Source organism: Zootoca vivipara, chromosome 9 (genome assembly GCF_965207765.1).
Source record: "Zootoca vivipara chromosome 9, rZooViv2.hap1.1, whole genome shotgun sequence".
Classification (NCBI taxonomy): Eukaryota; Metazoa; Chordata; class Lepidosauria; order Squamata; family Lacertidae; genus Zootoca; species Zootoca vivipara.
Window position 1 is genome coordinate 27,978,470 of NC_142592.1, and position 15,251 is coordinate 27,993,720.

At 41.7% G+C, this 15,251-nt stretch overlaps 2 protein-coding genes across 2 annotated transcripts; one reads left to right on the top strand and one right to left on the bottom strand.

Annotated features, from left to right (window-relative positions):
• The first annotated feature begins 752 nt into the window (after positions 1–752).
• On the top strand, positions 753–11,690 carry CCT2 (chaperonin containing TCP1 subunit 2). The gene is made up of 16 exons (XM_035127650.3): positions 753–816; positions 2,790–2,864; positions 3,000–3,065; positions 3,396–3,507; positions 3,858–3,934; positions 4,241–4,353; positions 5,452–5,654; positions 6,190–6,290; positions 6,372–6,499; positions 6,906–7,009; positions 7,973–8,092; positions 9,105–9,233; positions 9,341–9,444; positions 10,099–10,198; positions 10,513–10,654; positions 11,431–11,690. The coding sequence occupies exons 1-16, from the start codon at positions 814–816 to the stop codon at positions 11,459–11,461; spliced, it is 1,608 nt and encodes a 535-aa protein (XP_034983541.1). The 5' UTR covers positions 753–813; the 3' UTR covers positions 11,462–11,690.
• A 10-nt stretch (positions 11,691–11,700) lies between these two features.
• LRRC10 (leucine rich repeat containing 10) lies at positions 11,701–14,103 on the bottom strand. Its single transcript, XM_035127654.3, has one exon. It carries the CDS (start codon positions 14,016–14,018, stop codon positions 13,188–13,190), a length of 831 nt encoding a protein of 276 aa, XP_034983545.3. The 5' UTR covers positions 14,019–14,103; the 3' UTR covers positions 11,701–13,187.
• Between the last annotated feature and the right edge of the window lie 1,148 nt (positions 14,104–15,251).

The following is a 15,251-nucleotide window of genomic DNA, read 5'->3' on the forward strand; positions in this document are numbered from 1 at the left end:
AGAGCTGCACTGAGGGGTGAACCTTTGCCTTCCCCAGCACGCAACCCGACCCTTATGCATGTCTATCCAGAAATAGATCCCATCCAGTTCAGCGGGGCTTGCCCCCAGGTAGCTGAGTTGCAGGATTTTCAGCCGCATCTAGATTTAAAAAAAATTAAATAATTATGCTTTTCAAGTTTATACATTTCACTAATTTTAATATTTCAAAATTTGACTTTCTTCCCCCTCTTCTGCGGTTCCTTAAATTTATTTTTAATATCTTCTGCATATCCCAATCAACTTAATTTACTCATTTATTCATCTACTTTGAATATATACTCTTACAAAACTGCAGGTGGTTATAATAATCCTGCCAGTGTTCTTATCTGTTTACAATTTATCTGTAAATATTCAATAGACGTTTCCATTCTTTTATAAAAAGTGTGTTATCTTGATTTCTTCTTCTTCCTGCATATTCCATAACTTTTTGTATCCAATTCTTCCTTTGCTGGGACTTCTGCTTCTTTCCATTTTGGGGCGAGTGAGTAACATTCTTGCCGCTGTATCCATCTCCATCCGTCACATTACAAACTCGTGCCGATCCCTGGCTAGGCTCCAACCCGCTACGCAGAGACATAAAGGACCCGCCGGTAGGGAGAAAACTACACTTCCCGGCATGCAACGGGCCCACTATGCCCTTCCTTTCTGCGCCGGCGCCGACGATCGTCATTTCCGGTGTTCGTTGAATCCGCTAGAACGCGCAGCTGCGGCTCCGGGCACGAGGCGGCTGGGAAGATTCGAGTAGCGGCCTGGAAGCCCGACCGCGCCGTCAACATGGTGAGCCTCGAGTCTAATAATCCCATTCTCTGTCCTTCTTCGCTGAGGGGGAGCAGGAGCCCGTCGTGGCCGAGCCGGGTGGGGGTGGTTAGAGGAATCGAAGGTTCCAGAATTACCGGGAAGTGGGAGGGGAGGGGAGCCGGTGACGCCCTGGCGGCAACGGCCGGGGATGGAGAGGCCCCTGGGCCCCGCTCTCTCCTCGGGTTGGGGCCTTCATCCCTTCCTTCCTTCCGCCCGTCCCCCCCGCCAAGCGCCTTTCCTTGGCCCGAGGAGGAAGGCTCGCCTCCCTCTCCATTCAGTGCGCAGGCGGCGCCAGAAACAAAGGAAGCCGCATCTCTGGGAGGAAACTCCGGAGAGAGGCCTCTTGGCTGTAGTTACATGCAGCCGCTTCATAGAGTTGGAAGGAACCCCGGGGGTCATCTAGCCCAACCCCCTGCAATGCAGGAATCTCACCTACATCATACATGGCAGAGACGACCAGCCAACCTTTATGATTCAAAATCTCCCAGGGAAGGAGAGTCAGTCGCCTCTCGAGTTCGTCATTGGGGATCTGTGTGAAGACTCCTTTCAGGGGAGCCCTGGCTGCTGCCATGCCTACGGTGTCGCATAGCAGACCCACCCACACCACCCTTTTTCTTATATTTTGATGTAGTGATTTGCAAACCCTATTTGTTCACGTTGCGTTATGCATCGGGGTGGGGAGACTGGATCTGGTGGGTGGACCAGATACTTATTTCCTTCCCCTGCAGGCCATGTTTGACAGGTGGGCGAGGCTTACCTGTTTTTGCCCTTGTTTGAAACCAAGCAGCACAGGCAGAGAGGCACGTAAAGTGCTGAGTGTCGTCGGATAATTGAGCTTGTTGACACCATGTGTTTGGCGTTCTGCAAGAACCAGCAGTCTTGCAAAGTCCCATGCACAGCACTTTGCAAGACTTGATGATCAGAGCCTGGGAAGCTTTGCGGACAGTGTGTCTTTAGCTGCCCCACACTTGACAATATCAGGTACAAGACAGGCTCGTGCGGCTTGACCAAAATGGCCTGGTTGGGCCGTGTGGGCATTATTTGGCCTGTGGTCCAGATATTCCTCATCACTGTTCTACAGCTGTAAGCTCTTGTTTAGTTGTGTGATTTGTGTGTACATTTTACACCTGAGGAGGGACGAGCATGCTAAGCTCATTCCCTAACCATCACCATCCCTGTTGCCCTCCACGAATTGGAGGATGAAGTGCTTCTACTCATGGAGGCTCCACATGTGATCTAGAACCCTGCTTTTGTAAGATTTTTATTTTTATTACTATTATTGTTTATTAAATTTGTATATCACCCTTCATCTGACAACCACAGGGCAGTTGACAACATTAAAAAACAAAACAAAATGAGAACACAAAATACATAATAAAACAAAAACAAACCAATTGCTTCTCTGCCACAAACACATTTAAAAAGCCATAGAATGTTAATCAGCCCAAGACCTGGTTATAGAGTAACATTTTTGCTGGGCACCTAAAGATGTGTGATGAAAGCACCAGGTGGACTCCTTGTGAAGAGCATTCCACAAATGGGAAGCCACTCCAGAAAAGACCTGATATTGTGCTGCCACCTTCCAGATCTCTTGTGGGGGAGGCACACAAAGAAGCACCTCAGGTGATGATTGCAGGGTCTGGGTCAGTTCATACTTTAAATCACACTGTCATCCTCTACCCTAACCCCCAAAGAGAAAATGCTGTCCACTTCAGACTCATGAAGGGCGATGACAGTGGTGGTCTGGGAGGCAGAACTTAGTGCTCTTGTACCTGTTAGTGTGTAGGATTTATAAGTTAACATCATGCCTGAAAGGAGCAATAGTCACAATGTGAGCAATTCAGAAATTACATAACACTCATAGTAAGTGGATGGGGCAAGGTGTAAAATTGTTATTTGAAAAATAAATCTTTCCTATATGCTAATTGGCATTTTGTTTCCTTTCATTTCAGGCATCCTTATCCCTAGCACCTGTGAATATTTTCAAGGCTGGTGCTGATGAAGAGAGAGCAGAGACAGCCCGTTTGGCAAGTCTAATATTCATTGACACTTGATATGTAGAAATACTGTTGCACCTGTATATGTTTCACCATAAAAGAAAGCTTGAGCGTATTCTGCTTGGGATCATACAGTATTTATAATTTCCCCTTTTTTTATTCCAGTCATCTTTTGTTGGGGCTATTGCCATTGGAGATCTAGTTAAAAGCACTTTGGGACCTAAGGGCATGGTAAGTTATCTGTAATTTCTGAAATACATTCCGTGTTTCTCATATTATAAGACACGTCTTATATTTATTTTTTCCTCAAAAAAACCACACTATGGCTTATTTTCAAGGGATGTCTTATTTTTTTCCTCCTCCTCCTGCCGCGGCCGGCATTGCTGCTGCGCCTATCACTATGTCTTATTTTTGGGGTATGGCTTATATTCCTTGAATGCTTAAAAATCCTGCTATGGATTATTTCATGGGTATGTCTTAAAATATGAGAAACAGGGTTGTTTTTGTCACTGTTACCACTTTTGAGTCAAATATTTAATATCTTCAAATATGGACCTTCAGGACAAGATTCTCCTCAGTACTGGAAGAGAAGGCACAGTGACAGTAACCAATGATGGGGCAACTATCTTAAAAGCTATTGGAGTGGACAACCCTGCAGCCAAGGTTTTGGTTGGTATGTTTGACTAAATACATTACGGGAATATTTTATTTTGCTACATTAAAAGAGTGTAGATTGTCTGCTTCCTGTGTAAACTACACTGTGTTCCCAGTCTGACATTATTCACCACATCATGCTGGTTCTTGAACCAAAGCAGTCAGAAAACAGACATAAAGAAAACGCTGGATGGTGCTGTGTTTGCTTCTCATGGCATAGTGCCCTATCCTGGGCACATACAGCCTTGCCTATAGTATGACAGTGCACTTAGAGAGATCCTGCTTTTATATCTGATTTCTGTATAGCCGTATAGAATGCTAACATGATATTTCAATGTTAAAGCTTATGTGGTAATGTTCTCCTCACAGATATGTCCAAGGTTCAAGATGACGAAGTTGGAGATGGAACTACTTCAGTAACTGTTCTGGCAGCTGAATTGCTAAGGGTAATAAATAGTTACGTTCTTTAAAACACTGAAAAGGTATGCCGAAATGCTAAGTTGAAGGGTTTTTTTTGCTGCAACAAACTAATATAGCTAACTTTATAGAATATGTATAAGGTATACTGATTAAAAAAATTAGGGAGTTTTTATTTGTTGAAGATTCCAGGTAATCTTATTTCAGCCATTACATCATTGAGACAACTGAAAAAAGGAACAAGAAAGTGGCATGTGCTTGCCGGAAAGCACACTTGAAGTTATTGTTTTACTTGCAACTGCATTAAGATAAACTAAATGCTTTTATAATTCTAGGAGGCAGAATTATTGATTGCCAGAAAAATCCACCCTCAGATCATTATTGCAGGTTGGAGAGAAGCCACAAAAGCAGCAAGAGAAGCCTTGGTGAAATCTGCTGTGGATCATGGGTTAGTTCTAGTCACAGACAACATGCATTTGTCTCTCAGATTGTTATGGTCCAATATCATGTAACTAATGTCGGGTGTGGGCAGCCAAACAAAAAAGGAAAGTAGCATTAAGAGCTGAATGGTGCTTGCACTTAAAGAAGTGTTTCCTGCTATTTGAAACACGCAACTTCATTGTAATATTCTACCAATAAGCAAAATAGTCTTGAAATTTATCCTGAACATACTACTAGTACTACTACTTATAATAATTTATTATTTATACCCCGCCCATCCAGCTGGGTTTCCCCAGCCACTCTGGGCGCCTCACAACTGATTAAAAACATTCTAAATTCTGCAGTATATTATTTTAGATATTGCTGTATTTATTTATGAAAAACATGTTTTAAAGACAGTGGTGTCTGATGCAAATGGCTTCTTCCCTCCTAAGTTTTCTGCTTTTCCAACTACTTTAAATATTTTACAGTGGCTATTATGGGAAAATGCTTTTGTCCTAGTGAACAAGACTTCTTCACACCAGGATAGGACAGTGTTCTAGGACGTTCTCCTATATTTTGAATAAAATTGTCTTGTATTACAAAAAATTTACCTGTGTTGCAAAACTTTGATTTATACCAGAGTTCAAAAATGTGCTAGTTACAGAGGGAAAGGAAGGACTGGGTGTATGGCACCTTAATGAGGCAAAACCCTATTGTACTGCTGCTTATTCATGGATTTTAAATGCTGAGGAGATTCTGTATTTGAAAAAATCCATGATTCATGGATTAATTTAGTCTGTTCAATATGCAAATGAAACATTGGACATCTTTATGTGAAAATGCAGTTTTACATTCTTCTAAAATACAAATAGTGCAGCACATGCTATTATGCCTCTGCTAGCGCTTATTTTTGTTCCTCACATTTGAAGATACTGAATGTCTTCCAAGTTTGGGTAGTGGCTTGTTAGGTTGGTGTAGGTGGGTGGTTGCTGTTCAAAAGTGGAGAGTCAGAAGCCTTGCAATTATATGCAGAACTCTGCTGTGTGGTCCTCTGGAGCAAGGCCATATATTTTAGTGATGATCCAAGATCTGCTTTTTAAAGTTTACTTTTTTTGCTTTTCAGGGGAGATGAAGCTTCATTTCACAAAGACTTAATGAATATTGCAGAAACCACACTCTCTTCAAAATTGCTTACTCATCATAAAGATCACTTTGCAAAACTTGCAGTAGATGCTGTCCTTAGGCTGAAGGGATCTGGTAATCTGGAAGCTATTCATATAATCAAGAAACTAGGAGGAAGTCTAATAGACTCCTACTTGGATGAAGGTATAATTTTGCTTACTGGTAACAATTCAGTAAATTATGTCAGAGCAAGGAACCTTCTCATTGCTTACTATGAAGATAAAATGGCAGGCTTGCCGCTAAGCCAGTTTAAAAAACATTGTCTACTGTCATGTAAGCCATAACACCAGACAGTGTTCACAAACAAAATTGTGCCCGCTTTATTCCTGCAGGCTTGCACTGGGAGAAAACTAGCTCACAATTCCTGCCGTAGTGTTATGCCCAAACTAGGAATCATAGTTTGTTTCACTCTAAAACTGTGATCTGTAACCAAATTTTCTTATTTGCTTACTGCTCATGGTTTGTAGGAGCGAAACCATCACAATCCCTGGTTCAGATATACAGTGGTACTTTGATGCTTCATATGATTTGGGGGGAATACTGCATTGTTTTATTCAGCTAAGTGTTTGAATCTATTCCTATGACTGTGAAAAGAGACCCAGCTAACCTGTTCAGTTTCATAAAATATGCCCAATAATCCTTGCTGCTGTAACAAAAGTCTGATTCTTCTTCATTTTAGGTTTTCTGTTGGATAAAAAAATTGGAGTCAACCAGCCAAAAAGGATTGAAAATGCAAAAATCCTTATCGCAAATACTGGCATGGATACTGATAAAATAAAGGTACGTAATTTTTGTGGTGCAAATCCTAGTGTAGTCAAAGCAGTTGAGTTATTGCTGAAAATTGCCATATTTATTTCTTAGATATTTGGCTCCCGTGTAAGAGTGGATTCCACGGCAAAGGTGGCAGAAATTGAACAAGCAGAAAAAGAGAAAATGAAGGAGAAGGTTGAACGTATTCTGAAGCATGGAATAAACTGCTTTATCAACAGGTATGTATTATGCTGAGGGATGTTTGGAACATGCTGATTGACCCCTCAGAGGCTCTGCTGACAAGCATGTAACATAGTGGCACAGTTCACACACCACCTTAAACCACAGCTTAAAATAAACTCTAGTTTAGTGTGAGCAAACAGCATGCTGGTGCAAGGTGCTCAGAAATTCCCACATCACTCCTTCCTCACACCTGCTGCTGCCATGCCATGTCATGCCATGGATGAAAGCTAGAGCCTGGCTTGTCGAACCCAAGAACAAAACCTTGCTTACTAGTCGTTAAAAGTTAAAGTCATACACAATGTATAAAAATCATTGTACTGTTAAGCACTATGAAAGTTTTTGTTGAGATAAATTAAGATATGTTTTCTGCCACATTATTATGAGCACCTTTTCTTATTACAGGCAATTGATCTATAACTACCCAGAACAGATGTTTGCTGCTGCTGGTGTTATGGCTATTGAACATGCAGATTTTGCTGGAGTTGAACGTCTAGCTCTTGTTACAGGTACAGAATTATTTTTAACCTGCCTTTCGTTGCACAAGGGATCCCAGAATGTGGTGCAGTAAAAAACAACAACAACTGCATAATAAAAGTAAATCAGCAGCACCAGATAAAACATGCCACTAATAACCAGGAATCACATAGTAAATACCAGACCTTGACTGCAAAGTACCATCCATTGAACAAAGGATCTGAATTCCTACTCCTATACTTCATTTTTTTTTTACAACATACTGTAAATCTGATTTCTTTCTTAGCTATTCAAGAAAGTTAGACAGAACCTAGCTTCTTTGCTGCGTGTGGGCCAAATATGAGAGCTGAAATTAGCTACCAATACATTTTTTTAAAAAAAATTGCACAATGATAGTGGGGGTGTCTCCATAATTTAAGGTGAATAGTGGCATATCAGCATAGTAAAGGTAAAGGTACCCCTGACCATTAGGTCCAGTTGCAGACGACTCTCGGGTTGCAGTGCTCATCTCACTCTCTAGGCCAAGGGAGCCGGCGTTTGTCCGCAGACAGCTTCCGGGTCATGTGGCCAGCATGAGTAAGCTGCTTCTGGCAAACCAGAGCAGCACACCAAAATGCCGTTTACCTTACCCCCGGAGTGTTACCTATTTATCTACTTGCACTTGACGTGCTTTCGAAGTGCTAGGTGGGCAGGAGCTGGGATCGAACAATGGGAGCTTACCCCGTTACGAGGATTCGAACTGCCAACCTTCCGATTGGCAAGCCCTAGGCTCTGTGGTTTAGACCTGTGTCAGCATAGTAGTTTCTTTAAAACAACAACAACAACAACACACACACACACACAGAGAGAGAGAGAGAGAAGACTGATGGACATCTGCTCATACTTCTTTTCATAAAAGCTTTTCAAAGTTCAGGTTTGTATGCCTATTAAGTAAACCGTTACTAAAACTATTTTACACTTGGGAAAGGCTAACATGAAGTTGCATTCATTCTCAGGTGGTGAAATTGCTTCAACTTTTGACCATCCAGAATTGGTAAAGCTAGGAAGCTGCAAGCTGATTGAAGAAGTCATGATTGGTGAAGATAAACTTCTTCATTTCTCTGGAGTTGCCATGGGTAGGTTTTGCTGCTAAATGTTAGACAGAACAATCATATGTACCAGCTACTGTCCACTGCTATGTCTGTGGAGCAGCTGGCACCTTGCACTCATACTTTACCCCAGGAAGGGAGGAGGAGATACCCACAATCTTAAAATTTTAAAAACAACAGGCACATCTGTCAAGCAGAGATTTGACAGGCATATGTCAAGAATGCTTTGATGGTGTTTCCTGCTTGGCAGGGGGTTGGACTGGATGGCCCTTGTGGTCTCTTATGATTCTATGATTCTATGATCTCTGGAAACTATCGGGGATGGTGGTTAGCAGCAATGTTCATATGTTACCCATACATGGAAAGAGCAGTGACCCCAGCACCTCTACCACCTAGAGACAGTATAACACCTTTTGCAAGTACAGTGGTACCTCGGTTTAAGTACACTATTGGTTCTGGAAGTCTGTACTTAACCTGAAGCGAACTTTCTCATTGAAAGTAATGGAAAGTGGATTAATCCGTTCCAGATGGGTCCACGGAGTACTCAACCTGAAGCGTACTTAACCCGAAGTATGAGTGTAATTGGTTCTGGAAGTCTGTACATAACCTGAAGCGAGCTTTCCCATTGAAAGCAATGGAAAGTGGATTAATCCGTTCCAGACAGGTCCACAGAGTACTTAAACTGAAAGTACTCAAACTAAGGCGTACTCAAACCGAGGTATGACTGTATGCAAAGGCAAATGCCTGAATATGCAACATCTAGTGGAGGGAGAGGGGTTTCTTGGTTTGTTGTTTTTTCTTGTTTTTATGCTTTTGTATTGTGTTTTTCTATGTTGTGAAGTGCCCCAAGATCTGCAGATGAAGGGTGGTATACATATTTTAACAATAATTAATAACAACAACAACAACCAGTCACTACTATGCAGCTTTAGAATTTGGCTTGATAGCAGCAGGTTCAATGTCCTTTTATATATCGCTATGTAGGAGACATGATTTTATTGCAAATATTTTTATTGCTTTCTCCTTTTTATGACTTTAGGTGAAGCATGCACTGTAGTTCTGCGTGGTGCAACACAACAGATCATAGATGAAGCGGAAAGATCTCTGCATGATGCACTGTGTGTTCTTGCCCAGACTGTAAAAGATACTAGAACAGTGTATGGTGGAGGTAAATATACAGTGCTCTTATTTTTACTCCCCAAAATTGAAAGGTTAACTTTAATACTTGCTCAGGTTGGTTACAAGGTGTCTGCTTGTTTGCTTTCTAACTCATAGGCTGCTCAGAGATGTTAATGGCTAATGCTGTCTGGGAGCTTGCAAAGAGAACACCAGGCAAGGAATCCGTAGCAATGGAGTCCTTTGCTAAGGCCTTGAGTACGGTAAGCTAGTGTTTGGTTCTCTTTACTACCAGTATAATGAAGCACAGTGCTCTGGAAAGCTAGTAATTCTGAGGAGGCTGAGCACCCAAACCACATTTATTGGTTGTTTGTCATTGCAAAGTCTTTCGAGATGGTAGTTTTCAGGTTTGTGCCCAAACTGTGCCCTTGCTAACCAAGGAACAATAACATTACCTATCTTCCTCTAGGCCCTTTCCCATGTTTCCTTTGGCTTGGCTGACTTTATATAGCGTTCTTTCTAAGCACTTCAAAAACATGGGTTGGCTTTCTCTCTCTCCAAACCAATTGTAGCAGGATTCCCTTGAACCAGGAATGGGGGACTGTTGCCCTCCAGATGCTGTTGGACTCCACCTTCCATCAGCCCCGGCCAGTGTGGTCCAGTGGTCAGGGATAATGGTTCCCTAGCCCTGACCTAAGCAGAGATCTGGGATTCTCTTGTAAACTTGTTTCTCTTCAATGAATGGGATTACCAAAGAAGGATACACATATTTTGAGTAAGGATAGTGCAATAGTACAATAGTAATTAATAGCGCTTACATGTGCTGTGCATTATTGTTATTTATTTTTGTAGTTGGTATATAGTTTGCAAGTTTGATCTTTGCCAGATGATCTAACAAGCCTGCTTTATTTTGTTAGCTCCCAACTATCATCGCTGATAATGCTGGCTATGACAGTGCAGATTTGGTTTCCCAGCTTCGTGCTGCTCATATTGAAGGGAAAACTACATATGGACTTGGTGAGGAATTTTATTTATAGTTTGTATGTTTTATTTTTTAAAAATACACCTTTGTGTTACTAAGACCAATAAACACTTGCAGTGGGAATAGAAGCTGCTTTGGGGTGGTTTATATTCAACAGCAGCAGTGAAAATTAAAATCAGGCGTAAGACTGAATTTCACTAAACGCAAATTCCACTTGAAAATGTGTAAACCTTTAATTAAAATCAGTATCATTTTAATAGTGCCAAGATAGAAATGCAAAACAACTATGGAAATGGGATGCTTGCCTTATTAACACTGAGAAACTTATATTTTTTTAAATCTCTTGAAGACATGAAGGAGGCTACCATTGCAGACATGGCAACTCTGGGAGTGGTGGAAAGCTTTCAAGTGAAACGGCAAGTTTTGCTGAGTGCTGCTGAAGCTGCAGAGGTGATTCTCCGTGTCGATGATATTATTAAAGCAGCTCCAAGGTACAAACCAAAGCTTTCCCAGTTCTTGCGAGACAATGCCGTAATCAATCTTTATCAGAAAAAGAATTGATTTGAACTATAATTTCCTTATAATAGGTATGCGTTTATGAAATTTCGTTATGGTTGTACCTTTGATGCTGCTGGCTAATATAGGATATACTGCATCAAGGTACCATCATCAGTTTCCTATCTGGTCTAGTAGGATCTGTTCCATCCAGGTTTTGAGGCCTGAGGATGTGGCCAAGGGAGGTGAACCAAAAACATACCCTCTCAGCACTTGCCTTTTGTGGCTGATTCAAAATAATCGGAAAGGCTTGGCCAGAGGGATCCAATGTGTGGTGAACTCGTACATGAATATCTGTGGGGAGGCCCCCTTGATGGAGCTGCAATTAATGTGACTGATACACAGCGCAGGAGGGAGGGCTTTCTTGGTGTTGGTTGTCTGATTGTTGAATTCCATCCCTCCGTTCAGATATAGCTGGTGCCAACTTTCTTGTAGAAATACTAATTTGTCCAGGCATCTGTGGTAGTGGGCCGAATGGTGGTTTTATCCTCTTGACTTGTAGTTACCTCTGCCTGATACTGTTATGAATTGAAATATCATTGTAACCTACTCTGGGATTACCTGGGCAATTAAGAATGGACCAGGCAGACTATTGCTGATGAACTAAATAACAAACATGTACGAACACTTTTAGGTTCTTACATGCAATGAACTTGGAAACTCTTATTTCCTCCCAACATTTGCTTGTACTGAAGTCTTATTCTTCTTTCAGGAAAAGAGTACCAGATCGTTATCCGTGTTGAGTATTCCATGGTCAGTAAGAACACGTGGACCAGAAGTTTGCAAAATACGTTGTGCACTTCAGACCGATTTGAAGAATAAAGGGATGGAATATAGAGCTTTGGCATGTGATCAGTCTTTTGTTGGTTTAACTTATATCGTTTCAAAAAGACCAATTCATTCTTATTGTATAACATCTATACTTCCCCACCATCCTCTTTGTAGTATCCCATAATAAAAGTTTCAAATCTGTTTTGACTTTCTATTTACCTTGGTAAAGTACTAGAGTGTGCACTTTTTATTGGAAAGACCTTCGAATATATACATGTGAAACAATGAGAGCACAATTCAGATAATATGCATGAAAGCAGAGTTTGCTGCTAGTATTTAAAAATGTCATCCTGTGCGATCATTTTATTAAACATTGCATGAAGATAATACAGGCCACTAAACCTTTAGCTAGTTGTGTGTTTATCACATCTCGGCAAGGAGGAAGTAATCTGAACCCTCACTGTTGTTGTTGGAATTGGAGGTTCAAGTGCATGACTCCCTCAAGACAAAAAAAAAGTTAATTTCTAGTTGGCATGTTAAAAAAAACCTGGAATAAGTAACCATATTAGATGATTGCAGCAAATGATAGAGTGCTGTGGTACTGTAACTGAACACATGTCTTGTGGCATGAGCTTTTATAGGCTGTAGTCTACTTTCAGAGTTCTGAAATAGCTTGGAAAGTTGGAGGAGAAATAGTTCACAATGAAATAATTTAAAGCTGTACTTAGGATCCCAGCCAACATATTTCATGCCTTTTAATTTAAAAGGTAAAACAACTAACTGCATAGATCCTCTAACTTGTTAGGCACATATAATGGGCTAAAGAAGTTGTGGTCCAAGGCACCATTCACATAGCAAAAAGTACCAGAGATACCAGTATTTTCAAAAGTAGGGGAGTCATTGGCTTGACTTGAAAAATGGGGTCCGCAGTACTTCGTTAATTGGAAAGCACTGGGCTAAATAGTTAAATGGCAACAAATTATTCCAATGGCATATCTATAAATCTTTTCTATCAGTCATGGCTTCCCCAAAGACTGAAGGTGCTGAACACTATGCTAGGGGTCCTATGTCTCCTAACCCTACACATTTCCTACATTTCCCTGAGCAGCTTTCAAGCTGGTATGCAGATATGCTCCACATGGTTGGATTTGTGACTGGTGAACCCCAACTTAAAAGTTCCCCTTTACACGCACAAAACCAGGATAAAGGCAAATTATTTCCCTGTTTGGCTGTATTAGATACATTTGCAGGATGAAATATCAAAGTGCCTTCAAAATACACACAATTTCTTCAATACCACAGGGCTAGTGGTTTTAATTTACAAAAGGCAAGGCACCTGCATTTTTATCTTTAAATTGATTCCTTTCCCCCTTCTCAAATTAAAGATTCATTTATAATGTGTACTAGGTTTTGTTGCATCTGAATTCCATAGAAGGAGCTGCAGGTATCAGAGGGGATGCATTAGCTGACTGTCACAGTTCAGAGTTTATCTTACTAATTCCAGATATTTAAATTACTCACCAAGCTGGGCATGCACAGAATACCGTAGAAATCAAGTGAAATCAAACACATGAAGCTTTACACTGGATTATACAGCCTGTGAAAACACAGTCCAAATATTCTCATCTTTATCTAGAGATGGATACCCTGGATGAGAAGGCTCCTGTGGCAAGCTCTGCACTCCAGTGGAAATTTTTGTCACTCGGCTAGGCTGAGATGCCCTGGAGGAGGGAGAATGGAGTCTATGTCCTCGGATCCTTTGTCCCTCTCCATACCAGAACGTTTCCTAGGTTCGGGGCTTTCCTCAGACCATCTCCCAACCCTATGCACCCCCTTTGCTACCTTGGGTGCATTTCTACAGGGGTTGTGGTCATAGATCACCAGCTTCAAGCTGCTCAGGTGCACAAGACTGGGGAAGTAAGTGATGGCATTGCGGTCGACGTCAATAATTTCCAGGAATGGCATGTGAAGCAACACGGGGGGGAAATCGGGCAGCAGGTTGCCTGAGAGCCAGATGCTGCGCAGGTCCTTCAGGTAACAAAGCTGTGCAGGCAGGGAGTGCAGCGCATTGGAGCCAGCGTGCAGCGTCTTGAGTTGCTTCAATTCGCACACCACATCGGGCAGGTGATACAAACAGTTGGACTCAATCCAGAGCGTCTTCAGGTTCTGCAGCTGGCACAGCTCCACAGGCAGGTCTCCGAGTTTGTTGTTGCCCAGGTAAAGGATACACAGCTGCTTCAAGGTGCACACCACTGGGGGGAGAGTTTGGAAATTGTTGAAATCCAGTGCCAAGATCTGTAGGTTCTGCAGCTGTTCTAGCTCAGAGGGCAGATGATTCAGATTGTTGTCGCTCAGGTACAATTTGACCAGTTCCCTGAAAGAACAAATGTGCAGTGGGAACCGCCTCACCTGCTTGCTGCTCAGATCCAACATTTTATCAATTGGCATCTCTTCAAGGTCTCCCAGGATGTATTTCTGGCAGGCATCTGATGGGAAGAAAGCAATGACTGTTCGTAAAGCGTTGCCCATCCTAACAACTTCAGAAAGTTACATTGGTTACCCAGTGAATCAGGCTTATGGAGTAGGGAAGCTGCCTGGCTTCTATTTTGTGTGCTGTTCCCTCCTCCTTGCTGTAATATATATATATGGTCCACATAGCAACAATCATGAATCTCAAGAGCCCTGAAATGTTCCTGATAACTGAATGAGTGTCTGCTGATGAGAAATACAGGCATTGCCTTGGAATAGCTCTCACCAAGGTGCAGTTCTGAGATTGCACAGTGGTTAATCAGACATATTTTCCAAAACAGTCCCAATGTTGCCCTTAGCATGCTCTACTCTAAAAGCTCTGCTGTAATGGTGCTTTATGCTATAGTCACTTGCTAGTAACATGTGAGAGAGATATGTTCAGTACTCATTTATGCAAATGTCATCTACTGTAAGTACTGTATTTATTCATTGCAAGTAACATATTATGCTCCCAGGCACAAACTAAAGGGTTCTCAGCCATGGCTTTCAGTCAGGGTTCAACCATCAGCCAAGCAATTCTTGTTGGCCCTAAACTGTGACAGGTTCCCATTCCGGTTAGGTGTGGCTGTTTTAGTATACCTGATGTAAACCACCCTTCACCTGTACCGCAAACCTGAACTGAATTGGACTCCATTGGCTGCTTTTGGTTAAAAAGTATGTGGGAGTCTTAAGCATGGGATTTAAAGACACATTTGACACCAAATGGATGGTTTCAAATTCCATGGCACAATTAGGCAAATCCTACTGCTTAACTTGGACATTGATTTATATGACATTTTGCTCTTTCTGGATGCAGAATGCCCATTTACATTTATATGTTATTAAGGAACATATTTAGGACTTACCTAAATATATTATGCGGTAAAAACTCTGGTTCACAGCTTAACTATTAATCTAGCCTTATCAATGCAGATCACAATGACCTTAGATTGCTGCACCTTGTGACTGTGTTGGCAAGCCAAAGTCTCCTTGCAGTGGGCTAATGAGATGAAGGCAATGAAAAAATAGCCTAGAGTCTGGACTTTTGAGGACCTTAATGAGTGATGGGGGTGAAGACCAATTAACATGGGATGCTCTGCCTCTCAGAGGTGAAAGTCTTGAGACAGACAGTAGTTGCACCTTTGTTTGCAAGAGAACAAGAGCTGATTCACGTAGCCCTCCACATGTGATCAGATGTGAGTGTTGACTGAATCCTGATTCAACTTGGGTTGTGTCCCCAAATGGTCATGCAGT